Below are 25,470 nucleotides of genomic sequence, written 5' to 3'. Positions count from 1 at the left end.
TGGCCAAATTCAGGACAAATTGGGTCCAAACACAATAATGGCTATGGTTTATTAAAAACACTGAATAAATAAATATCCACGAGTCCACAGAGGGCGCATAGAAAATTTTAGGACGCCACCTACCATTACAGGTGACCATCATGCCAACTTCCGACTCTGCTTTCACATCCTACACTAACTTCTTAACAGGAACTATAGTTTTCATCTTAACTTCTTGAATAAAAACTTTTAAAGAAAAACAGCTAATAAATTGAAAATGAGCCTTAAAATTGGAAACCCTATCATTCACACAGACAGCATGGTCTTTAGATGACTTTCAAAGCTAACAAGTATCGAAGAATCGGAGTACCAGGCTGGAATCATGAGAGGAGGTCATAGATTGAATCTTTCCCTTTTCTCTTAGTGCTGTGGACACCACAGAGGATGGCAAGGTTGCATTGGCTATTGCTTTCCTTGCTCCCAGATGCAACCCCTGAGAACAGACAGTCACATAACCTCCAGGAGAACCAGTAGCCAAGATAGCAGACCACAGTCTGGAGGAGGGTAGGAGCTGTGGCAGCATCTTAAGGCAATGGTAGCTTGGTACAGCAGTGAAGAACCTTTCAGTTCTCCTCTTTCCCGCCTCCCTCTCTTCCATGAGTGAGAAGAACACTCCCTGCCCCTTGCCACCGTGATGGGAAACAGCCCAAGTCACCTGGGATCCTGAAGTCACTCGAATGGAATGCAGAAGTCCTACCAGGGTGGACCATGAGGAAAACTAACCACCCTATGACATTCGTTCTGCATTCCTACACATCCCACAGCTAGACCAATGCCCCCAGTACCGCTTCTGGGAACATGACAGCCTGTTGCCTGGATGACACTGGGTAGCAGCAGTTCTGTGGTGCTTGGGGTTCACATGTCTCATGCCTATTTCATAAGCTCGCCAGGAGGGGCACTGACTAGGACCTGGACTTTATCCCTAACCTGAATCTCAGTGACAGACAGACATATTTCTTGGGAGAACATGACATCTGAGAAGTACAACCACTGAAAAAGCATCCACAATATATAATATACAAATCATATTTCTAATAAATAAATAATGAACCACACAAAAGGATAATGTGTGATTGCCACACAGAACAAGTGTGAAATAAGTTCCACAAGTATCCTCATTTTTTTTTCTTTTTGTCAGTTGTGGGGCTTGAACTCTGGGCCTGGGCACCGTCCCTCAGCTCTTCAGCACAAAGCAAATGCTCTACCACTTGAGCCACAGCACCACTTCCAGTTTTTCGAGTCATTTATTGGAGATAAGAGTCTCATGGACTTTCCTTCCCAGGCTGGCTTTGAACTGCAATCCTCAGATCTCAGCCTGCTGAGTAGCTAGGATTACAGGCGTGAGCCACCAGCACTCGGCTTCCTCATTTCTCTGAGATAGGGAAAGAGTGACTTTAAAAGGAACTAAATGAAATATGTGAAAAATACAGTAGTTAACATAAAGAACAAAACCATTAGAACTAAACAGCAAATGGTGTTCAACAGTTTAAGAAAGAATTATTGGGCAGCTGGGCGCTGGTGGCTCATGCCTGTAATCCTAGCTACTCAGGAGGCTGAGATCTGAGGATCGCGGTTCAAAGCCAGCCCGGGCACGAGAGACCGTGAGACTCCTATCTCCAATAAACCACCAGAAACCCGGAAGTGGCGCTGTAGCTCAAGTGGTAGAGCGCTTGCTTTGAGCTGAAGAGCTGAGGGACAACGCCCAGGCCCAGAGTTCAAGCCCCACGACCGACAAAAAAAAAAAAAAGAATTATTGGGCTAGTATGCTTCAGTAGTGGGGACCCACAAAAAAAAGTGGGAGGAAGGAAGGGAGGTAGTGAAGAAAGGATGGAGGGAAGGAGGGAGGGAAGAAGTGACATTGTCCAAAAAGAAATGTACTCTGTACCTGGCTTAAGTAACTGTAACCCCTCTGTATATCACCTTTAAAATAACAATAAAAATTAAAAATAGAAAGAAAGCAAGGAAGAAAGAAAGAAAAGAAAGTTTGTGACTGGAGATATAAAATGTTGGCAGGGGGCACTGGGGATTTAGCTCAGTGGAAGAACACTGGCCTGGCAAGTTCAAGGCTCTGAGTTCTATCCTCAGCACTGGCCTGGCAAGTTCAAGGCTCTGAGTTCAATCTTCAGCTCTGGGGGGAAAAATGTGGGGCAGGAAAGAGATGAACCAATATCAGCTACTTTTTAGACTTCAAAAGTTGTTTTATGACTGGAAAAAAGTCTATCTTAGCATCCAGAAATGTAACAGTAGAAGAATTTACAGTGAGATTCAACACTTTTATTTGGAAAGATGAGCAAATGAAGCTTACATTAACAAAGTAAATGACACAGAGTTAGGACTACAGCCCATCTATTCAACCCCTCTACGGTGTCACACTGGTTTGAAGGTGAAAGAGACCACATGATGAACATCTAGAGGGGAAAACAATCTTCTTAGCAAACTCTTTAAATTTTACACGTGGGAAAGCTAGAGCCCAAAGATGTTAACGATTCTGTCCATCATTATTCCAGCGATTGGTGACAAGAGTAAGAACAAGATCTAGATCTTTGATACTCATCCCTCTATACTAAAGCTTTCTAATTACTATTGAATGTCCTGTCACATGTGAATAAGTGATACAACCCCCCCAAAAAAAGATGCCCCAGAGTAAGAAGTTTAGGATCTGTTACATCAAACAAAGCCTAGTATGTTTACTTAGTGTGTTAGCTTGTGTGTTTACTCTTTTGAGCCTCAAAAAGAGAGTCATGGAGAAAAAGGACAACCTAGTGTGTCACATTCGTGACAGAACTAAGCTCAACACTTTGTAAAATGTGACAGAGAATCCCATGCAGATGACTACATTCTGAAGCTTGCAAGGCTGCTATGGTTTGAACTGTGTCCTCCAGATTCTCTCATGGAAACGTAATCCTCATGTTCATGTTAATGGCATGTGAGGTGGGACCTGGGTGGCTTGATTAATGAATCTCCCCATAGATTAATAGGCTATCAAGGGAGTGGTTTGGTTAGAAAAGCAGCTCTCTCTAGCACATTTGTTCTGTCTTTCCATGTGAGACCATCTGCCATGACAGGATAGAGGGAGAAAGCCTTCACCACATGTCAAGTAGATGCTACTACCAAGCTCTTAACCTTCCCAGGCCCCAGAACCATGAGCTAAATAAACCTTTATTCTTTATAAATTTTCCTATCTCAAGTACTCTGCTATAGCAGTGGAAAATGATGTAAGACAAGAGCTGTTGATTTTGTAAGTTACACATTCTTACACACACACACACACACACACACACACACACACTTTCCAATTCCCACCCTAAATGGTCATGTGATAATTAGCAGACAATGTCAGGAGACTGTCACAGATGCATTTTGGGTTGGGGGGGGTTGTTTTATGAGATGTTCTTTCACAGTTAGATTTTGAGTATGGATTTGTAATCTTTAAGCCTTGGAGGTCTGTCTTAGATCTGCTCTCCAAAAGCACTGGAGGTGCTGGACAACATAAGTGAGTGCTGCTTTAGCCTGAAATGGGTGATCTTTCCTTCCATGTTACCACCCAAGATTTCTCTGTGGATTAAATAATCTAGGCCTGGGAATAAAGTTCAGCAGTAGAGCAATGCCTCACATGCACAAGGCCCTGGGTTCCATCTCTAGTACACCAAAAAGAAATAGATAATCTACGTAGAAACACTTTTTAAACTCTAGAGTTGCATTATGTGTGAGCCGTTTTTTTTTGTAAAGTGCTTTATTTATACTGATAAAAAATTAAAGATTACAAAATTAACTGCTGAACCATAATTTTTTCAGTATTCACTATGTACATCAATCACATTTGTAATTGCCCCATATAAGATTATAAATTATATCTTAAAATCTAATAAAAATCTTTTCATTCAGTGGTTGTTTTCTGGAAGTTAAAAATCACAACATTGCCAAATGAAGCTTTTCATGATACAGAAGTGTTACCAGATACAAATTTTCATTGTTTTAAACATGATCTTTGGTTTGAAGCTGTCCTGTTATTAGTTGGATGGTTATAATTAGGAAAACCTTCACAAAAGAGCATACTAGTTTTATCTGAACCATACAAGTAAACTGGTCCAATGGTCTAAAGTAACAAATGGCGCATCTTATCAAGAAACCTGGTACAAAGAGTTCCCTGAAAGCCAAATGTGACATGTTGCATGTGTGAGCCAAGTTTTATAGATGTGAACCACCAAGATCACCCTGAATACCTGCAACTTTTCCCCTTGACAGAAGTTCCATGTCTTTCCTCTGTTGAACTGAACATGGCTGCCAAAATGGACTCAAGATGGTTGACCATCCAGTCTTCCAGCCAATTGGATCATAGCTACCTTGAATTCCGAATTACAGAGCTGAAGAAGAAAGAAGAGTCAGCTTCTGGTGTTGCATCCTCAGAACCTAAGGTAGACCACTGCTCCCCTCACCAGACTTAGAGAGAAGAGAGGCCTGGGTCTCTAATACCCAAGTGTGGATAACATCCGATTCAGGGTGGCGGGTGTCTGCCCTTCTTCCCCTGAGAGGAGCTGAGAAGAATGGAGTGGAAAGAGCAAGTTCTCTTGAGTGAAAAGGCCTAACTTGACAGATTCTATTACTTCATGAGTCTGATTCTGAACAAATATCTTCATCTATAACCTGAAGTTAATACTTTTTCATTGGATTACTACTCAGTTAAATAATATGATACAAGAAAAAGTATCAAACATGAAAGTATTCCTGGGTGTTTGCTTCTCTTCACCACATCCCAGAAGAGTTGGGGGGCATAAAGGTAGCATAAATGCATAAATTCTCTGAGGGAAAGGTTATGGAAAGTTATTTACAAACAGTTCTTTATCTCCCAATATGGTCCTATTCATGCCAACAATAAGCTTAGAAGATAAATGCCCCAAATCCAGCATGCTCGGTAGCTATGGTTCAAGTTAAACCATGTACACACCCATCCTTACCTTCTGAGCCTTCTAGATCTGGATGCAAATTCAACAAGCATTGTATCTATCTAAAGGAACTGTCTTAAAATCAAGGTAAGGCTCTCAACTGGAACCAACAACTGGAAAGTATTAGAGGGTCAGTATAATAGGAGCTCATTTCCTGCTCATGCCACAGCATAATGCTCTCTGAGGTGATACCCCGCTCCATTCATTCAGGGACCTTTGTCTTCCAGTGGACCTTTGTCATCTGGCCAGTGGATACAGGAAGACAGAAAGTAAGAGGAAGAGATTGTCTAGATTTTCATCAGTGTCAAGCCAGACTGTAAATGACTTAAATTATCCCCACCCTCCTCCTTTGTTCTCCATCCAATTGTAAGGGAGACTAAGAAGTCTAGTCTTCTGGATTTCCCAGTGGGAAAAGGAAAAGGCTTTGGTGTACATAGAGAGCAGACATAGGGTTCTGCAGAGCCAGAAGCGCTGGCAAATAAGTATGATCTGAGTGACTTTGCTGTGAGAAAGCTGGAAGTCGTTCAGAGTAAGTGTGTCTTGATGTAGAAAAAGACACCAACAATTAAGAAAAGCAGAAGAGTCCATTGGCCCAAGAAGCAACAAAAGAATTCTGTGCGAAGTAGTCCATGAGTTTTCTTCAGATCTCAGGCCTGCTACACCCTGAGGTTCACTTTTCCTGGCTTGGGACTATTTCTTTGCCATTCCCTCCCACACTTCTAACGTAAATTTCAATTATTCTCTGTACATTCTGACACAGAGCCCCATAAGTATTTTTTAAAAGAATATTTTCTGTCATCACTAAGTAAGTATTCATTTGGGGAGGGCTCTCCCTGGAAAGGGTTAACTGAAATTGAAAATCCAAATTAAATCAAAGGAAATAAACTTAGAAATTACACACTTTGCGTAGACCAACTGATATTTAACTAAGTCTTCTTCAAATATAAATGCTATTGCCAAGATTATGAAGCCAATTCAAGACTTTTCACTATATGAAATTTTAGACTTAATTATCAGTCAAAATAAATTTGGATTTTATATATAAATAGTTTTGCATGTATTGTATTTAACTGCTCTATAGAGTAATAACTCCTATGGCCCTTACTCTCTTGTATCCCTATGTCCCTTCCTCCTTCTTCCTTCCTTTCTTTCTTTCTTTCCTTCTTTTGTTGTTGTCTTTCTTCTTTTGTTGTTGTTGTTGGTGGTGGTGGTGGTGGTTCTGCGGCTTGATCTCAGGGCTGGGGTGCCATCCCTGAGCTTTTGTGCTCAAGGTTAGTGCTCTACCACCTGAGTCACAGCTCCACTTCTGGGTTTTTATAGTTAATTGAAGATCAGGGTCTCACAGAAAATCCTATCCAGGCTGGCTTTGAACCATGATCCTCAAATCTCAGCCTCCTGGGTAGCTAAGATGACAGGCATGAGCCACCCATCTCTTCTGCCTTCCTGGATAGTAAAATTCCTCCCAAGAGATGTCTGACCTTTTTGTCCTCTACTGTCCTTCTCCCTGAACAGGAGAAAATCTTCATGAGATCATTGGAGACCATCACATTTCTAACCCCAAAGCTAAGTTCAGCTCTCACTTCATTTTGAGATGTTTTCTTCACTCAGCTGCCAGCAGACCACCCTTCCTTGTTCTTCTACTCCATTGATTTGTTCCAATTTGCCTTTCCTCTTTCTCCTCATCCTCATAACCTCTAAACCTTGGAATGCCCCCAGCTCAGGCCTTTTTTTCTACTTTATTTACTGCCACTCTCTATGTGGTTCTATCTACTTTTACGACATTAAATGTCATTGCTGTGGTTTGTATGTGTTTGAAGTTTAATCCCCAATGCCATGGAGTCAGTTGGGTCTTTGGGAAGGTGTGTGGCAGGAGAGGGGAGCCCTCCTGATGCTTATGTATTAATGGCAATAGAGAAAGGTTTGTGATGGGCTGGGAAGGTGGCTCAGTGGTAGAGCGCTTGCCTTGCATGCATGAGGCCCTGAGTTCGATTCCTCAGCACCACATAAGCAAAAAAGAAAAAAACGGGAAGTGGCACTGTGGCTCAAGTGGTAGAGCATTAGCCTTGAGCTGAAGAGCTGAGGGACAGTGCCCAGGCCCAGAGTTCAGGCCCCACGACCGGACAAAAAAAGAGAAAGGTTTGTGAGAATAGGTTCAATCTCTCTCGTCCTTCCACTTTCTGCCATGTAAAGACACAGTAAGAAGGCCCTCATTGAACTTCCCAACCTTCAGAACTGTGAGAAATAAGTACTTGTTCATTATGAATTACCTAGTCAGTTGCACTGCTGTAGGTTACCTCCCAGAGAATTTATACCATGAGAAGGCTGTCTGTAAGCCTTGAACTCATATAGCAAACGCCCATCTTGTTTAATGATCATTTCCATTTTAACACATCCAAAGCAGTACTCCGGGTTCCCCACAATTCTGAAATCTGCACCTCCCAACTCTTCCCTATCCTAGTAAAAACAAGCTTAATCTTCTAGTTCCTTTGGCAAGAACCTTGGAATATAGAGATACATGTTCTATCTCTATCTCGTTTCCTCTCTCTCTCTCTCTCTCTCTCTCTCTCTCTCTCTCTCTCTCTCTCGTACCCTAAGTAAATGTATCAGCAAATCTTGTCATCCTATTTTCAAGATAGTTCTAAAATCTGATCACATTTCACCAACTCCACTATTCTGAGCTCATGCCATCATTAAACCTCTCCCAGATAGATTCTTTTTAAGTCTCCTCATTTGAACTCTACTCTTCCTCCACGACAATCTCTTCTCCATACAACAAACAGACCAAGTAAAGTTACAAACTGGACATGTCACTTGCTCCTGAAAGGCCCCATCATGGCTAAGGCAAAGTTAGAATTCTTACTATTGCCTTCAAGACTCTCTGCAGGTCAGCCACCAGTGGTTCACACCCATAATCCTAGCTACTCAGGAGGCTGAGATCTGAGGATTGAAGTTTGAAGCCAGCTGGGGCAGAAAAGTCCCCATGATATTGATATCACCAAATAACCACTCAAATGCCAGAAGTGGATCCATGGCTCAAAGTGGTAGAGCACTTGCCTTCAGCAAAAAGACCTCAGGGAGTGAGCCCAGGCCCTAAGTTCAAGCCCCACAACCAATAACAACAACAACAACAAAAGACTCTGCAGTGCATCTCTAACCTTCACTACTACTTTTCCCCTGGTCCACCTCACTCCAGCAACTCTAGTACCCCTGCTGTTACCTGAGTGGGACCAGTACATGTCATCTCAGGCCTGTGTCACTAACCTGGAGAACTCCTCTCCATGCTTTTTGTAGAGCTTGTTTCCATGCTTTACTCTACTTACAAGTTAGCGTCCTCATTTCTAGAGATGGCCAAGAATCCTTAGCACTCACTGGCCCATGGCATCATCACTTTGATTTCTGCATCTGTCTTTTTTTTGAGACAATTTCCCAAACAGTTCTTTATTTATGTATTTATCCATTTATTTTCTATTGTCAAGGTGATGTACAGAGGGTTACAGTTACATAAGAAGGTAATAAGTACATTTCTTGTCGAATTTGTTACCCCCACCCTCATTTTCTCCTACTTGTCCTCCCCCTTCTACTCCCCCCCAAGTTATGCAGCTCATTTCCAACATATTGTCTTGTGAAAAATCACTGTTTCCCCCTTGTCCTTTGTCTCACCATTCTCTTACACCCCTTCCCTTCCCTAGTTCAGATAAATGTAGTGACAACAAGGGATAAGTATAGAGACAACAAGGGATAAACCATAGGGGAAAATGCACAAAAGAAACAAGAAATCACAGAGTACATTAAAAACAACAACAAAGACAACCCTCCTGTGTCCATGCCTTGGAGTTCATTTCACTTAGCATAGCTCTGCTCCTGTCTTCCGGTGGTCCTTGCCACAATGTCTCTGTGTCTCTCCCTCTTCTCTTCTAAGGGCACTAGTCAAGTTGGATTGGAGAGTCACTGTAATCCAGTATGATCTCATCTTAATGAATTGTGTCTAAATATATTCTATTTCCAACCAGTTCCCAATCTAAGGTTCTAGAAAGAAGGTTAGCCAGAAGACTTCTACTCTTACCTCTGAACTGCGCCCCCAGCACCATGGCCAGACCTCCCTCAGCAGCTTCCTTGACTCCAGATATCTAGAGCTATGACTTCTCTTGCCTAACATTTGGGCCCTAAGACTGGTCTCCAGACTTCAAGATTCACCACTGTATGTAATCCAACCTGCACCCAGCCAAGTGCTCCAGAATATTGCATGGTTTACTTTCTGGATTCCAATCAAGAAAGGAAAAAAAAAAGAATGATTGAGCTATTTGCAGAACACCCTGTGTCAAGGAAAGATTTCCCAGGCAAGCACTCTCGAATTGATTCAATATTTCCCCTCCTTAAGGATGGCTAAAATAGTTTTTTGAAAAATTATCCTTGCTAAGTGATACTGTACTGTAACTGTCACACTAGAAACTACCTTTATTCTCAAAGTCCCAAAATATTTTAGCACATACTTGGGTAAGAAGAATTTTTTCACTTGCATCTTGTTTTCACTTTAGCCATTTTCAATTTACTCTGAGAAAAATATGTACAATATGTATAATGTAATATATAATATAGTTTGCATATTATATATTACATGTAAATTACATAGTAATATATACAATACATATATGTTACATATCTAATGTGATATACAACAATACATATGTTATAGATTATATATTATGTAAAATATATTATATTTATAGCATATATTACATATGTATACTATATAATATAAATTATGTTATATAATTATTTATATATAATATTTATGTCTTGTACAATTTTATTTTATAAATATATTATACATTATAATTATTATGTTCATATAAGAATTCTAAAATATATTATATAGTAATATTATAATTTATGTTATATAGTTTTATATGTAATAATATTATATAATATATACAAAATTTATAATATATTGCTATACTATATTACAATATAGTCCTATAGTATAATATATTACTATTATATTAATAGAATATATTATGTAATATATTAAATATTGTATTTAACATATTCTATGTATGTTATAATATATTATGCCACGTATCATATATAGCATATTATTATATTTTATATCTTTAATATCACATATATACTTAAGATTATAAACACAGATGTGTAACATAAATCAAGATAAAATAAAATAATGGAAATGGAGGTGAGATCAGAAACAGGTATACAGATAGACAGATAACCAGAGTTAGCAGTCACACTCCATATCAACAAGTCCAATGTGCTTCCTAGAATAAGGTAGAAGTCTAACTGTGCACTTTATAATGCCTAGAACAAATTCTGACTCAAGCTTATAAGCAAACAAACCAAGTAACCAACAAACACACACCATACATACCAGTTCTCTTCATAGCTTCCAATTTGAGAACAGAGGAAAGTATCTCCCCTGGCTCTTTACAGAGTGGGATAGTGTGATCTGAAACAAATGGATCTTTAACAGCCCCAATTCAGCAGGCCAGGGAAACCTGCCCCAAGAATGGAAATTGACAGTCATTTCTCAGAACAGGCTGTGCTATGACTGGACCACTACCAGTCAGGAATTAGGAACACCAAAGCTATGTGGAAAAACGAAGGGGTCAGGTAGGAGACAAAGTTTTGTTAATCAACTTCCAGAGTGGGGCAGTCTGTAAAGTCCCCAGGAGTGAATGAGAAATGCCTAGAAACAAAACTGTGGGACATTTCCCCAGGGAGCCTTGGAACAACTCAAGCTCTTGAGCCAGAAGGTCTTTCCTCTAATCCATGGCGAGATGTTGAGGGCTACTTCACATGCAGCTGAACCAACCCGTTAGTCATCTCAGCACAGGAAAGGCCACTCCCAGCCCCCAAGTTCAGTGCTGAAGAGTGAGTCAGGCATTGTCTTGACTTAAATAGAACCCCATGAATTGAAATAGCACTACATGTCGAATTTCCCCCTCACGCCTCTTTTTACATGAGTATTGCTTCAATACTCATTGAAGAAAAGTCATTAATGACTGAAAAATCAAGAATGTTGAGGAGGAGGGAAGAGAAATGCTTACACTTGATTCATAGACGGGCTCGTGGAAACAATCCAGTCCTGTATTTTCTTTTTTTTTTTAACTTAATTTTATTGTCAGGGTGATATACAGAGGGGGTTACAGTTACATACATAAGATGAGGAGGACATTTCTTATCAAACATTGTTACCCCCTCCCTCATTTTTCTCCCTCTTTCTCTCCCTCCTAACTCTACCCCACCCCACAACTTGTAACGTTCATTTCCAGCAGATTGCCTTGTATCGCTGTTGCATTGGTTCCCCCTTTGTCCCTTGTCTCAGCATTTTGTTGTTCCCCTTCCCTTCCCCAAATCAAGACACAGAGTACCAAAATCAAACACAGCCTTGTATTTTCTAATGGAACATCCCACTCTCCTTGTCATCTTGTCCCTACCACTGATTAGCAAGCGATCCTATACTGTGATCCTTCCTGATATATAGAAGCATATACAGAGAGTGGTGAGAGAAAGCTGAATGAAAACAAAACTTTGACTTCAAAGAAGAAAAGAAATCTACCCAGCAAGCACAATCTTTGACATAAGCATCTAGATGGAGACAGAATGGTGGGGAGTTCCTACCAAAGAGGAGATCGGAACCAATGTGCTTTATGCGTGGACAGCCCCGATCTGCTTGCCCGTCCTCCACCCAGAACTCTTCCCTGCTCCTCTCAAAGTTCCACTGAACTTTCCTGGTACCTTTTTGCATCTTTGACTATCAGAATTCTTTTTGTTTGTTTGTTTTTGTTCTAATAATGGGACTTGAATTCGGGGCACTATCCCTTATTTTTGCTCAAGGATAGCACTCTTCCACTTGAGCCATGGTTCCATTTTGGCTCTTTGGAGGCTAATTGGAGATAAGGGTCTTACATACATTCCTGCCCAGACTGCCTTTGAACTGTGATACTCAGATCTCAGTGTGGTGAGTGGCCAGATTACAGCCAGTATTGATTCATTCTCTCCTCCCCTCCTCTCTGTATGTGTATTTTGTTGCTGGGGTTTGAATTCAAGACTGGGCACTGTCCCTGAGCTTTTTTGTTCACAGCTAGCTCTCTACCATTTGTGCCACAGCTCCACTTCTGGTTTTTTGGTTGTTAATTGAAGATAAAGAGTCTCACAGACTTTCCTTCCCAGTCTGACTTCAAACCAAGAACCTCACATCTCAGTATCCTGTGTAACTAGGATTACAGGCATGAGCCAAAAGTGCCTGGCTTAATAAGCCAAAACCATTGCCATTTGAGGACAGAGATGCAGTTTCAGGTTCCCTGTCTTGGGGAATAGCTCACTCAGTGCCTTGCCCTGCCTAGGTCCCTGGAAAACGTGCATCCATACTCTTCTCTTTCCCCATTTTCTCCTCTATTTTTTAACTTCCTCTCTTTATCTTTTCCCTGGACATTATGGGGCAACTATAATGGATCAGTTTTGAAAATAGTGCAAAGCCTGACTCAAAGCTTGGGTAGTAGGATCAGATACTGTAGCATTGATACAAGGGTTGGGAATTAAGAAGTGGAGAGCACTTTGAACACTGAGTGTTTGGAGTTCAGGGAAATTTTAAGTCCTAGCTCACCAGCTGGGCCCTGTTTCCCAACGACCCTCACGTCCCCCTCACAAGTCTGGCCAGGCTGTCCCTTGAGGACCCCCTTCATGTGTTGGCCTTCCCATCCCTACACAGCTCAGCCCACCAATACTCTGTGCTGAAATCACTTGTGAAAACAACACGAATAATCACAGACAGGATGAGATAACCCATGTAAAACACATAACAATGTCCGGAACACCCAGAGCTCAATAAATATTGGCTTCTCTTTCCTTTCTCCCATCACCAAATGGAAGGCTATTGCATTATTGGCCCCAATTCAGAAGTTCTTAAATTTTAGAGCCCCTGTGTTGAGCTGAATCTCATTAAAAGCTCCTGGGCTAGGGACAGACAGAGCCTTTTTAAACAAGTGAAGAGTGAGGCTCCCATTGCTATACACAGTCAATTGCAGATGAAAACTGTCACAGGTTCCAGAGACAAGGAACAGACTCTGAAAAATCAATAGGTGTACTCTTTTTTTTTTTTAATATGGGTACTCTTTGCAATCACCAAAAGCAATCACATTCCTGCAACTCACTGAGAGTACCCTTCCTGTTCTTCCTTCAGTCCCTCACCCATTCCTACTCGCCAGCACTCAACAACTGTACATAGCTCAGCCTTTCTATCTTTTCAGAATAAACAACACTGGAAGAGGCCTGTCGTCTGGCCATGGTTGCTGCTGAGTATTTCTAAAGCACAGTATTAGGAGGCCCATCTGATCCAAAATCTAAATCACTTTCCCCCAAATAAGCTTCATCGGTGGTAATTGTTCTCTAGCTGCCTGATTCCTAAGTCTCTCACTTGGTTCTAAACTTGGGGAGGGGGCGTAATGTCATTTGAGGAGGCCCTAAAAACCCACCCATCACATACCTTCTATCCTACACATACTCACAGACAAGCACCAGAGTCCTTGGTATGCTTCTGTGGCATGGCTATGTCCCGCCGCCACCTCCCCTCCACCAGGCCCCTTTCCCTCTCTGATCACATTTTCAGACTCTCATACTGACACTATCACTATCCAACTTCACACCAGACAGTGGCCAGTGACTTCTTTCCTTCCTTTCCCCTAAAGGCAAGTACCAATTTTTGTACTCTTTCCTGTCTCCAGTGAGACCTGACACAGTTGAGAACACACAGAAGTCTGATAAAGGTCAGGAGGCCTTCCTTACCATGGAACTTGGTAAATGTTGGTCCATCTATCTGGATCCCTGCTTCTTCATTTTGCTGGTTCTTTTGTAGTGACATTGTTAGATACAAAATGAGCAAGAAGTCAGTCTTTTGTGCCATGTATAAAAGAGAAATGGATCAGAGCTCCAGAGCTTGTTTGCATTCTTAGCACCCCATTCAGAATGAACCTCCATGACTCCTACTACTGCTTTCCTTAATCACTCAGATCAAGGACTTAGAATTCAGAAAACAATGCTTACTACACATCGCCAATTAAACATAGAATTTTTTTTTTGCTCAGAACTTAACCAAATTATAGCATTACCAGGCACTAAATGTGAAGTTAGATCAATCATGATTTTCTTAAAGAAGGAATGATAAACTGTGGCCCACAGGTCAAATCTGGCCCACTATCTGCTTTTGTAAATAAAGTTTTATTGGAATACAATACATTTGTTTGCTTACAAAATGTCTGCAGCTGCTTTTCTGCTGCATCAGCAGGAGTAAGTTTATTGCAATGGAGACCATCTGGCACAAAGTCTAACATAGTTATGATCTCACTTTTTTCAGACAATTTCTGAGCCTGGTATGGTAATATACACCTATAACCCTAACACTTGGGAGACTGAAGCAAGTGGATCTCAAATGCAAGGTTTTCTTGGATTACATTGCTTATTCCAAGCCAGCCTATTCTACTTACATTGCAAGACTCTCTCTCAGAAAATTGACATATGGGACTGACTCAAGCCCAGCAAGGGAAGTAGTCACTAGGCTGAAATGACAGCCTAAAGAATGGGAGAGGAAGTGGCACTGTGGCTCAAGTGGTAGAGCACTTGTCTTGATCTGAAGAGCTGAGAGACAGCGCCCAGGCTCAGAGTTCAAGCCCCATGACCAACCAAAAAAAAAAAAAAAAGATTGGGAAAAAAATCTTTACCTGCTATACATCTGGCAAGCAATTAATAACCAGAAGAAAATCACAAAACAACCAGGAAGCTCAAAAACTAAACTCCCAAAGAATAAATAATCCAATTACTAGATGGGCAAATGAACTAAACAATGATCCATAATGGAAATGCACATCAAAATAAGAGATTTCATATCTTTCTAGTCAGATTGGCTATCATCAAGAACACAAACAGCAACGATCTATCAAGGGTATAGGGGAAAGAAATCATTATACACTCTTGGTGGGAATGTAAAACTAATGCAAGTACTATGAAAATCAGTATGAGGTTCCTAAAAAAATCTTTAAAAAACACTTGGACATTTATTCAAAAGAATATGTCAGGATGTATCTATACAACCATGTTCACTGCATCACTATTCACAATAGCCAAACTATACAGTCCAGATGATTTACAGCTATTGAATAGATCAAGAAAATGTGAGAAAGAAAGAAAGAGCTGGGTGCCGGTGGCTCATGCCTATAATCCTAGCTACTCAGAAGTCTGAGATCTGAGGATCACGGTTCAAAGCCAGCCCAGGCAGGAAAGTCCGTGAGACTCTTATCTCCAATAAACCACTGGAAAACCGGAAGTGGCACTGTGGCTCAAACAGTAGAGCGCTCCCTTTGAACTGAAGAGCGCAGGAACAGTGCCCAAGCCCAGAGTTCAAGCCCCACGACGGATGAAAGAAAGAAAGAAAGATTTAGATAAATAGATGATAAGATAGATAGATAGATGGATGGATGGATAGATAGATGGATGGATGGATAGATAGATAGATAGATAGATAGATAGATAGATAGATAGATAGATAGATAGATAGATAGATAGATAGATAGATAGATAGATGAAGAATAAAATTGTCATTTGTAGGGAAAATAAGCAAAGTAAGTCAGGGTCAGAATGCCAAAGGTCACATGCAGATAGGTTGATATGTGTGTATGTGTGTGTGTGTGTGAGAGAGAGAGAGAGAAAGAGAGAAAGTTTTAGCATGATCAAGCACTTTTGAACAATTTGCATGCGCTTTATAATAATGAATGTAAGAAAGTTTAGAAATGTCCTGTATGAGGTGTAAGTGCTAATGGGGAGGGGTGAGCAGAGAGAGGGAAGGAGGAATAATGACCACTTCTGAGACTGGATTGGGAAGGGAGAGGAGGGGAGGGAGAGTGATGAGGAGTGACTCTGTGGAAGTATATTGTATGAATAATGGACACGTTCAAATAAAACCTCTTGTACAACTAAGTGATACAAAAAAACCATTTGATGATTCTATTTTTTAAATCTTTCAACCACAAAGCTGAAGCATGTGTTGTCAACAGGGAGTGAAGTCAAGGGTGGGGGGGAGGAAAGGAAAACAAATAGAGGAGGAAGGGTGGGCAAATACAATCATAATATTCAACGTGTGCATGTAAAGATGGATCTAGGAAAACTGAGGGAATGGGTTGGGTTGGGAGAGGAGGAGAATGTACTCATTAAAACCTCTTTGTACAACTACTTGGATAATCACAAATAAAATTAAATCTTTCAGTAAGTTTTTTGCTGATCTACATTATGCCTCATGACTATCCTGAACCCATAGCTAAATATACATGAATCTCATCTGGGCTTTTCTTTTTGATGTGTAAAAGAATAGATAGATAGATAGATAGATAGATAGATAGATAGATAGATAGATAGATAGATAGATAGTGATATATTTATGTATTTTATATTTATATTATATATTATGGTGTATATATAAAGAATATGCACTCCATTATATTCTCAGTCAATGAGCAGTTTGCTTAGCAAGGTGTGAGACATTAGGTCCTCTTTGGAGACAAGTGACACATTGACAGTGCCAGCACGATACTCAGACCCCAACTCCTCACTCTACTCTTCACTGGACCAACCTTCTATAAGCTACAGAGGCTGGATGGACAAGGACTGTCTCTGTAGAAGAGACCATTAACATTCAGTGTGCCAAGGAATGGCATCATCACAATGAGATCCACAAAGAAGAGAGTTATTCAAGGCTGGGAGGAAATGATGCTTGTCTTCAAGGAAGGAGAATGTGTACTACTGGAGAATTAATAGACAAATCAAGCAAAACTTCTTACTAAAACCATTGCCATCCTCTCTCTTTCCCTCTCTCTTCCTCCCCCTCCCCCTCAGCCAATAACCTCCTCACAAAATAGTCACCTTTTGGAGGTGAAAGTATATTTTGTTTTCAAACCAATTATGAAGGCCACAGCCAAATCTATTGTACAGATGCCAGTTACCACAGACATAAGTGGTATGACAGCCAATGTATAGGACACTACAACTGCTTGGAAAAGATCTATTTGAGAATGTGGACAAAGACCTATCCTAGGGCTGTAGCGGAGATCAGCAAGAAGTGAGCTAGCTCTCTGACATCAAGTGAACTGGCAGTGAGACTAAGCGATGTGCTTAGGCAGCAGTCATTGTCATGCGGCTAAACTATCCAAATGTCTACAACAATAGATTCTAAAGAGAAGAGAGTGACAGGAGTTGGCCTGTGCATGCAACCTCAGCAGTAATGATCCCTGAACTTTCGCTAGCATGCACACAATTCTCTCTGTACTGTTGTTCAGGTAGAGTCCATTTATGCATTTGACAAAATTTAATGTGCACCAACTGTGTACCAGCACTCTTCTATGCTCGGGGCGGGGGGGGGCATATAATAAACAAAGGAATGAGACCAAGAAAAGCCCTTGTGGAACTTACATTCTAGTTTGTTATCCTCAGATAAGTGCCATCCACTTTAACCTCTCTATGATGGGACAGAATACTGTACTGAATGATCCCCAGCAGGCATTTTGCAAAAGACCTTGAGCCAAACCTGAGGTGCTCATCCTCCTAAGATCTTGTCTCTCCATCGGATCACTGCCCAGGACAAAGTAATACTAAGATAACCTGATGCTTTCCCTAATTCAGTCTCTTTACTAAGCCAAATGGCGACTAAATTCTCAAAGCAGATGCTTGTCAAGATACTAAAGAATGTTCAAAGCTATAAATCACTCCTGGCATTTTTTTCTGTTGGGGGAAAGATTGAGCCCTTTGTTCCATGAATGCTTAAGCAGGTGCTCTACCACTGAGCCACACTGTTAGCTCTACTCCTGGGAATCTTGGCTTAAAAAAATCCAAGCTTCTGAAAAGAATTTCAATGTCCAAAAATCACTGATTCATTGAACCTAGTCACACAAAAATATGAAATTAAGTATACAACTGTAAATAAGGGGATGCTATTGTTTTTATGCAAGATGCAATAACAAGCACCCATAAAGTGATACCGTGCAAGGAAAGGTTGTTAGAGTAGGCAGACAGCAACACAGATATAAGCAGAATGGGAACAGTTCCTGCTCCATACCTGAGATGTTACCAAGGTAACATGGACTGCCTCCTACAGTGGCACTACCGAAAAACATGTGCACCTACTCTGGTCATTTAGGGTGGACCCAAATATTTGCAACCAAGAGATTTTTTTCAACAATGTTGACTAACAAAAGACCCAAACCACTTGGAGCAGTCAGATTTCCTCTCCTGGACTATCTATTTCATATCTCTTTAAAGGTGCACCATCACACAAAGAAAAGTCTCCTTCTTGTAATCCTAACTCTTCAGAAGGAGAAGATTGAGAGGATCAAGGTTCTAGGCCAGTCTGGGAAGAAAAGTTTAGAAGACCACCATCTCAATAGAAAAAGCTGGACATGTGACACACTTCTATCATCTCAGCTCCCCTGGGAAGTGTAAACAGGAGGATCTCAGTCCAGGCCAGCCAGGCATATGTGCACCTTCACCTGTCCTGGCCCATTGACGCAAAGCTAAGGACAGACCCAAAAGTTTGCACCAAGACAATTTCCCAACTCATTTTCTAACAAAGGACCCAAACAATGATAACTGCTGACATCCTCTCCTGAGCTATCCGCCTCACAACTCTTCAGAGGGAGGTGCATTGTCGCTCTTAATTTAAAAAAAAAAAGTTTCATTCTTTTCACAATAAAAGTTTCTTTCTCTGACATCCTTTGTTTCACCTGTTTATACTTTGCTTTTTCCACCTTAGGGACAGTGTTCTTATGTTAGAAAGTTTTCCCAAAGGAGAAGTTATTACAGTACCCTCACGCCCACTGACAATTACAAAACTATAACAACACTGTAAAAGTTTACCAAAGAGGAAATAAAAAAGAAAGAAAGAGGCCAGGTGCCAGTGGCTCATGCCTATAATCCTAGCTGCTAAGGAGGCTGAGATCTGAGGATTGCAGCTCAAAGCCAGCCCAGGCAGGAAAGTCCATGAGACTCTTATCTCCAAGAAACAACTCCGAAAACTGTTAATGGTGCTGTGGCTCAAGTGGTAGAGGGCTAGTGTTCAGCTAAAGAGCTGAGGGACAGCACCCAGACCCAGAGTTTAAGCCTCACGACTGACAAAAAAAAAAAAAAAAAGATTGAGGATGATTATTTCCAACAGAATATCAGAGAACTATGCTTACGCAAATATTCCACATTATTCAATTCTAAAAGAATTAGTAAACATATGAAAGTTGTCATTTTCTCTGAAACTTGTTTTGCCTTTTTTTTCCCCAATTGTGGGGGTTGAACTCAGGGCCTGGGCACTGTCCCTGAGCTCTTTTGCTCAAGGATAGCACTCTACCACTTTGAGCCATAACTCCAGTTTTTGAGTGGTTAATTGAAGATAAAAATTTCAGGGGAACTTTTCTGCCTAGTCTGGTTTCGAACCATGATCCTCAGATCTCAGCCTCCTGAGTAGGTTGGCTCAGGCATGAGCCAACAGTGCCCAGCTGTTTTGCCTTTTTACAAAAAAAAAAAAAAAGGTAGCTTTAATGTCAGAAAAATGTTAACACATCTATAAGACTAAATTAGGGTGATGTTAAAATAAAAATTTAAAGATGTTAGAAATGGTTCAAACATTAGTAGCTAATGTACTTAGATACTAAAATTGTTTTTTCTATTTTGTGAATTTTCCATTTGTTCCTTTAAGTATAGACCACCTTTACAATTAAGAAAACAGGGCTAGGAAGCTGGCTCAGTGGTAGAGTGCTTGCCTTGCATGCATGAGGCCCTGGGTTCGATTTCTCAGCACCACATAAGCAGAAAAAGCCAGAAGTGATGCTGTGGCTCAAGTAGTAGAACGCTAGCCTTGCGCTGAAGAGCTGAGGGACAACACCCAGGCCCAGAGTTCAGGCCCCACGACTGACAAATGTATATATACATAAATATATGCATATATATATATTAAATTAAGAAAATCATTTTTAAGCCTGTAGGAGGAGGTTTTTGGGGGGAGGGAGGATTGTTGTTGTTGTTGTTCTGTGTTTTTTATTCTTTTGGGTTTGAGGGAATTGTTTTTGTTTGCAGGGGTTCTTTTTAAAAAGGAAACATGATGCACCTTCTTTCCCATAACATGCCATTTTTTTAAAGTCCTCTTAATTTTTAGAGCCATCTTATTGGTTTGTGTTTTTTTTTAAAGATATGCCTAATGGCCCAACGTGTCCAGACCAGTGCCAAGTTTTCTAAGAGGATTATTCATTCTCTAATCTTGTAGATATAAAGACACTGGTATTCTGTTCCTTTTTCCTTTTCAAAAAATTTAGTCTTGCAAATGAAAGTTTACCGGTCCAGACTCCCAGGAGTTTGGGGTTTTCTTTCTTTTTTTTTCTAATCAGAATTGTATCTGATTCCTATTCATGTTAGAGATCACTGTCATCACAGAATCTAACATTTTTCTCCCATGCATGCTTTACTGTATAATCTGTCTTTTCTGGTAGAAATCTGAGCCACTGAAAATAAGAGAAAAAACTAGAAGCAAACTAAGAATGCCAGACTCAAAGTCTACCTGTAAGAGTCTTTGAAACTAATACCTGAGGTTTGGGTTATTTTCACAAGGATTATGCTTTTATTTTTTCAGGTTTGTTGCTGTATTTTACACCTTCACAATAAGAGTACAGTGACAACCAGCACATGGGGGGTTCTCTTGACAAAGTAAATTTCCTTATGGTAATTTTTTGGGGGTTTGGTCGTGGGGCCTGAACTCTGGGCCTGGGCACTGTCCCTCAGCTCTTCAGCTCAAGGCTAGCGCTCTACCACTTGAGCCACAAAACCACTTCTGGCTTTTTTCTTTTTGCTTATGTGGTGCTGAGGAATTGAACCCAGGGCCTCAGGCATGCAAGGCAAGCGCTCTACCACTGAGCCAACTTCCCAGCCCCTTAGTGCACACTTTATAGGCAAGCACAGTTTCATATCTCTATTGGTATTTGCCTATAGACAGATATAGTAAGAAAAGGAAACTTAAAAAAATTACCATAAGGGGGCTGGGAAGGTGGCTCAGTGGTAAAGCACTTGCCTTGCATGCATGAGGCCCTGGATTCGATACCTCAGCACCACATAAGCAAAAAGAAAAAAAGCTGAAAGTGGGGCTGTGGCTCAAGTGGTGGAGCGCTAGCCTTGAGCTGAAGAGCTGAGGGACAGCGCCCAGGCCCAGATTTCAGACCCCACGACCATACCCAAAAAAATAAAATAAAATAAAATGTGCATTAATAAATGTGTTGCTGACAAATAAGTTGGGCCTGTACACATACTAATTAGTGTGACCACTTCCATCTTACAAACAAATCTAAAATTTATTTTACTATTTGAATCCCTTTGTGACTGAATTTTTTCTAGATATAAACTTTTTTGTGAAAAGTATGCTCAATGTTTTTTCCTCTTTCCCATTCCCTTGTAAATACATTTCATTCCATGTGATTTGGTTTGGAAATAGTTAACTGGTACTGTAATTTGCATTAAAGAAAAAGTAGGCTAAGTCTGGAAATGAAATGAAATTTTTTTAAAGCAAGCATAAAGTAAGAGTAAGTATGAAATGGCCTATCTCTATAACTAAGAACCTGAGCTCCAGATACCAGCATCCTCAGTCAGAACTCTGATTCCTCCAGTTACCTTTGGGCAAGTTATTCACGTTTGGTTTCTGTTTTTGTTTTTGTTTTTCTGCTGCTTTTGTACTTTCCCATCTGCAATATGGAGGTGATCATACTTCCTACCTAAGCAGATCACTTATGTAGGATGCTTGGCACAGACTATTCCCAGGAAACACTCAAAATAATAGCACAGCCAATACTCCAGGATCCTCAAAGGAAGAATTTAAACAAGCACTGCATCCTAGTGACAAGAAACTCAGACTTAAGGGTTCAGTGCACAATTTTCCCTCAGACAGATTCAAGTCCCACCTCCTTCATTCATATTCTCAAATTTCCCCTGAAGAAGGACATTATGTACATATCTCACTTTATGGGTAATTGCTTCCTTGTTTTTAATGTATTGGTCATAAATTTATTGTACAAAATGCATTTTGGTTTGAAAAGGAAATCTAAAATTTATGTTCATAGGATTGTCAGAAAATATTAGTCCTCACTCTAATATGAGATGACCTCATAAAATGCTGTTTATGGTGTTGATGCAAGTTAATTTGGAGATTTAAAACATAGTTATCAATACGATCAATTTTTCTGTCAAAGATCTATTCCAAAAATCTGTGAGACCAACATCCTTCTTTCTGTGTAACCATCTAAATCTAAGTAAAGCGAAGTGGTTAATATCTGCCCAGGCAGAGACCTTGTCTACAAAAGGCTTTTGGTAAATATTTATTGAAAGAAAGCTAATTTTGGTTCTGTTTGCCAATATTTATCTTCCTAAGGGTGAATGGTCAGTTTAAATTACATGGTCATTAAATCCTGACTGATAAAGTAGATCTAGAGGAAAAGGAGTGTAAGAAGAGACAGATGGAAATTTGTGTAGATTGAGAAGACAGCACTTTCCCCTAAGAGACAGAGGACTATGACGTGCACTTCCCAGAGGCCTTAGTAATCTGTATTGTCAATCTAAATGTCCTTGACCTTCTGATCCTAGGAATTCTCTGTCAGTGAAGCACTTCTGTTCAGGTTTTGGTTGATTGGTTGGTTGATTGGTTTGGTGACCTCTCCCTATGTTGCCTATTCTCTGCCTGCGGGGAGCACTTATTTCAGGTGATGAAAAGCCTTTGAACAACAGAAAGAGTCTCGAGATCTGCTATGAATGGTGCTGGTACATAACAATTTTCCTTAGCCTCAGTTTCTTCGTCTGTGAGGTGGGCATGCAGAAGACATATCTTACAAGGTTACAATGGGACTAAAAGAGACAACATTTACTTGTCCAAAGTGATTAGACACTGCCGGCAATTTGTTGATGTCTTCTTCCTCCTCACCGGGACACTTGGTTGGGGTTTCCACAGTCCTTCTTTGGATCCTAAAACCCCTGTCTCTCTTTCGTATCTTTCTTTTCCAGATCAGAAAAGTTCACCTGGACTCAGAAATTTTCATCTAGAAGACCATTTGAGCGGGCAGTAACTTAGTTCCACGCACCATTCAAATCCCAAGGGAACTGGTACGGTAGGAGAGTAGGTGGCGACCTGTCCCTTTGGGAGTGGCACCTAAGAAGCCTGACCCTGGCTGAATCTAGAGAGAAGACACTGGATTCTCCTTACACCTGTCAGCTCCAGTCTGGGCTCTGCCCATTTCTCTCCTCAGACCCACAAAGACCAAGTTGATCAGAACCTCAAAAGTCGAGTTGTCTTCAAAAGATGCCAACACGTATGACTCCCTAACGTGCCAGAACCAGCCTGGCCCCACTTGGCAAGCAGGAGATGAGTTGGGGCGCCACAGGTAAACGCGCAGCACAATGCACCCCGCGCCACTGGAGAGGGGAGAGTCCCGGCCAATGGGCCTGCTCAGCTCCAGCACTCCAGCTCGCTGCTGTGCCTGGCTGAGAGGACCTGCTCCTCCCGCCCAGAGAAGCACCGCAGGACACCAACCAGCAGGTGTCCAGCCCCGTGCTGCGGACTGGCTCGTGCGCCCTGCCGCCCTCTGCGCTCGCTCGCCGCGCGCCTCCAAGTTCCTCCGTGCGGTGCGCACTGCGATGCGCTCCTGGACACCCGGAGTCCGGCACAACGCTGCCCACCCCGCAACGCCCACCCGGCTGAATTGTTACCTGTGGAAGTAATGTGCGCAGAAGAGGGCCAGGAGCACCGTCTCGGGCTGTCCGAAAAGAGAGCCAGGCTGCCGGGCGAGGATGGCGGCGGGCACGGCGAAGGAGGGCAGCTCCTGCAGGAACCAGGCGACACAGGCGGGCAGGCAGGTCCCGCCGGGCGCCAGCCTGTTGCTGTGCTTCCCATAGCCGGAGGGCTCCGCGGAATACAGAACCATAGCCCCAAAGACGGCCAGGAAGGCGCTCCCGGCGACCACCGGGCTCTGCTGGCACCCACCGAGCATCGCGCCGAGTTGGCGGCTGGTGGCCTCCGCGCCCAGATGGCAGAGCGGCCCCCACGGCCCCTTTATGGAGCCCGAGACGCCACCCCGTGTCCGTGTCCGCCCCCTCGGCCGGGCTCCCGCCCCTCCGTCGTGCCTCCCGCCTTGCTTTTGGCTCTGCTCTCGGCTTTGGCGATACCCGCTTCTCCAGGGCTGGGTCTGCGCGCCAACCAGGGCAAAGGCGCAGGACCAAAGGCGTCCGTGGCACGAAGTGTTTGGGGGGCCCCTTCTCCGCCCTCGCCTCGGCCTCGCCACGCTCCCCACGCGTCCCGTGCCCTAGGATGGCTCGTCCTCAGCCACCGACCCACGCCGCAACTTCTGAGACCAAACGATCTGGAGAGACAACCACGGACGGCCCCTCTCCCTCCCCAACGCTCATCCCCGAGGGACGGGGACGGGGGGGAAGGGAGGGTCCCGCCCGGCTCCACCTTTCACTGCCCCGATCCTTCCTTCCACTGTGGACTCCTCCGGGAGTCCGCCATTCCCTCTGTGCCCCGACCCCCAACAACCTCACCCCCCTCAATCCCCAAGCAGGTACCATCCTCCAGCGTCCGGCCTCACTCCTGGGTTTCTATCTGCACCTCTCCTGTGCCCAGTGAGAGGTGTGCTCACGGGGTTCACCGGGCGCCAGAGCCACGGAGGCCGGCAGTCATGGTCCTGGCCAATTCGAAGCTAGCATCTCCTCTCCACCTGGGTCGTGGAGACCGCCCAGCCCCAGGCTAAAGTCCACGGCTTCTCCCGCCAGCGCTCTTCCAGCGCTGTAGCCTGAGAACCAGGGTGCTCATAATGAGGGACTTGCAGATGTCAAGGCTGTCTGTCTGTCCAGCAAGCCCGCACCCGGCAGGGGTCTTTACTCCCTACCCTCCTTCCCATTCTCCTGCCCTTTCCTTCTCTGATTCAGCACCCAGCCTTTCCTGACTGCCTCCTCCACTCTGTTGCACCCCTTATTTTATCTTCTTTCTTTTCTTTCCTTTCTTTCCCTGTCCTTCCTTCTTTGTTCCTCCCTTCACTCCTTCCTCTACTCGCTCCTTCCTTCCATTTTTTTCTTCTTTCCTTCCTTCCTTCCCTCTCCTTTCTTCCCTTCCTCCTTCCTTGCTTCCTTTCCTTCTTCCTTCTCTTTCTCCTTCCCTCCCTCCCTCCTTTTTTTCCTCCTCTTCATTCTGTCCTTTCCGTCTTCCTTTCTTGTCCTTCCTTTCTTCTTTCCCACATCCCCTCTTCCTTTTCCTTCCCCCCTCCTTGCTTCCTTACTTCCCTTCCTTCATTTTTCCTTCACTCTCTTCCCTTCCATCCTTTCCTTAGTTTCTTTTTTCTTTTGTCCTTCCTTCTTTTTTCTCTCCTTTCCTCCTCCTTCCTTTCTTCCTTTTCCTCTTCCTTCCTCTTTCCCTCCTTCCTTCTTT

The 25,470-nt window shown here is 42.4% G+C and overlaps 1 protein-coding gene across 1 annotated transcript in view; it reads right to left on the bottom strand.

Moving 5' to 3' along the window:
* The window catches only part of Srd5a2 (steroid-5-alpha-reductase, alpha polypeptide 2 (3-oxo-5 alpha-steroid delta 4-dehydrogenase alpha 2)), a 33,472-nt gene extending 9,435 nt beyond the window's left edge, over positions 1-24,037 (bottom strand). Inside the window, exon 1 of the mRNA XM_013013617.1 lies at positions 23,757-24,037. Coding sequence (XP_012869071.1) covers positions 23,757-24,037 — 281 coding nt within the window. The remainder of the gene's footprint in view (positions 1-23,756) is intronic.
* Positions 24,038-25,470: the final 1,433 nt, after the last annotated feature.

This window comes from Dipodomys ordii, unplaced genomic scaffold, assembly GCF_000151885.1.
Source record: "Dipodomys ordii isolate 6190 unplaced genomic scaffold, Dord_2.0 Scaffold20, whole genome shotgun sequence".
In the NCBI taxonomy this organism is placed as follows: Eukaryota; Metazoa; Chordata; class Mammalia; order Rodentia; family Heteromyidae; genus Dipodomys; species Dipodomys ordii.
This window is presented reverse-complemented; position numbering and strand designations above follow the sequence as displayed.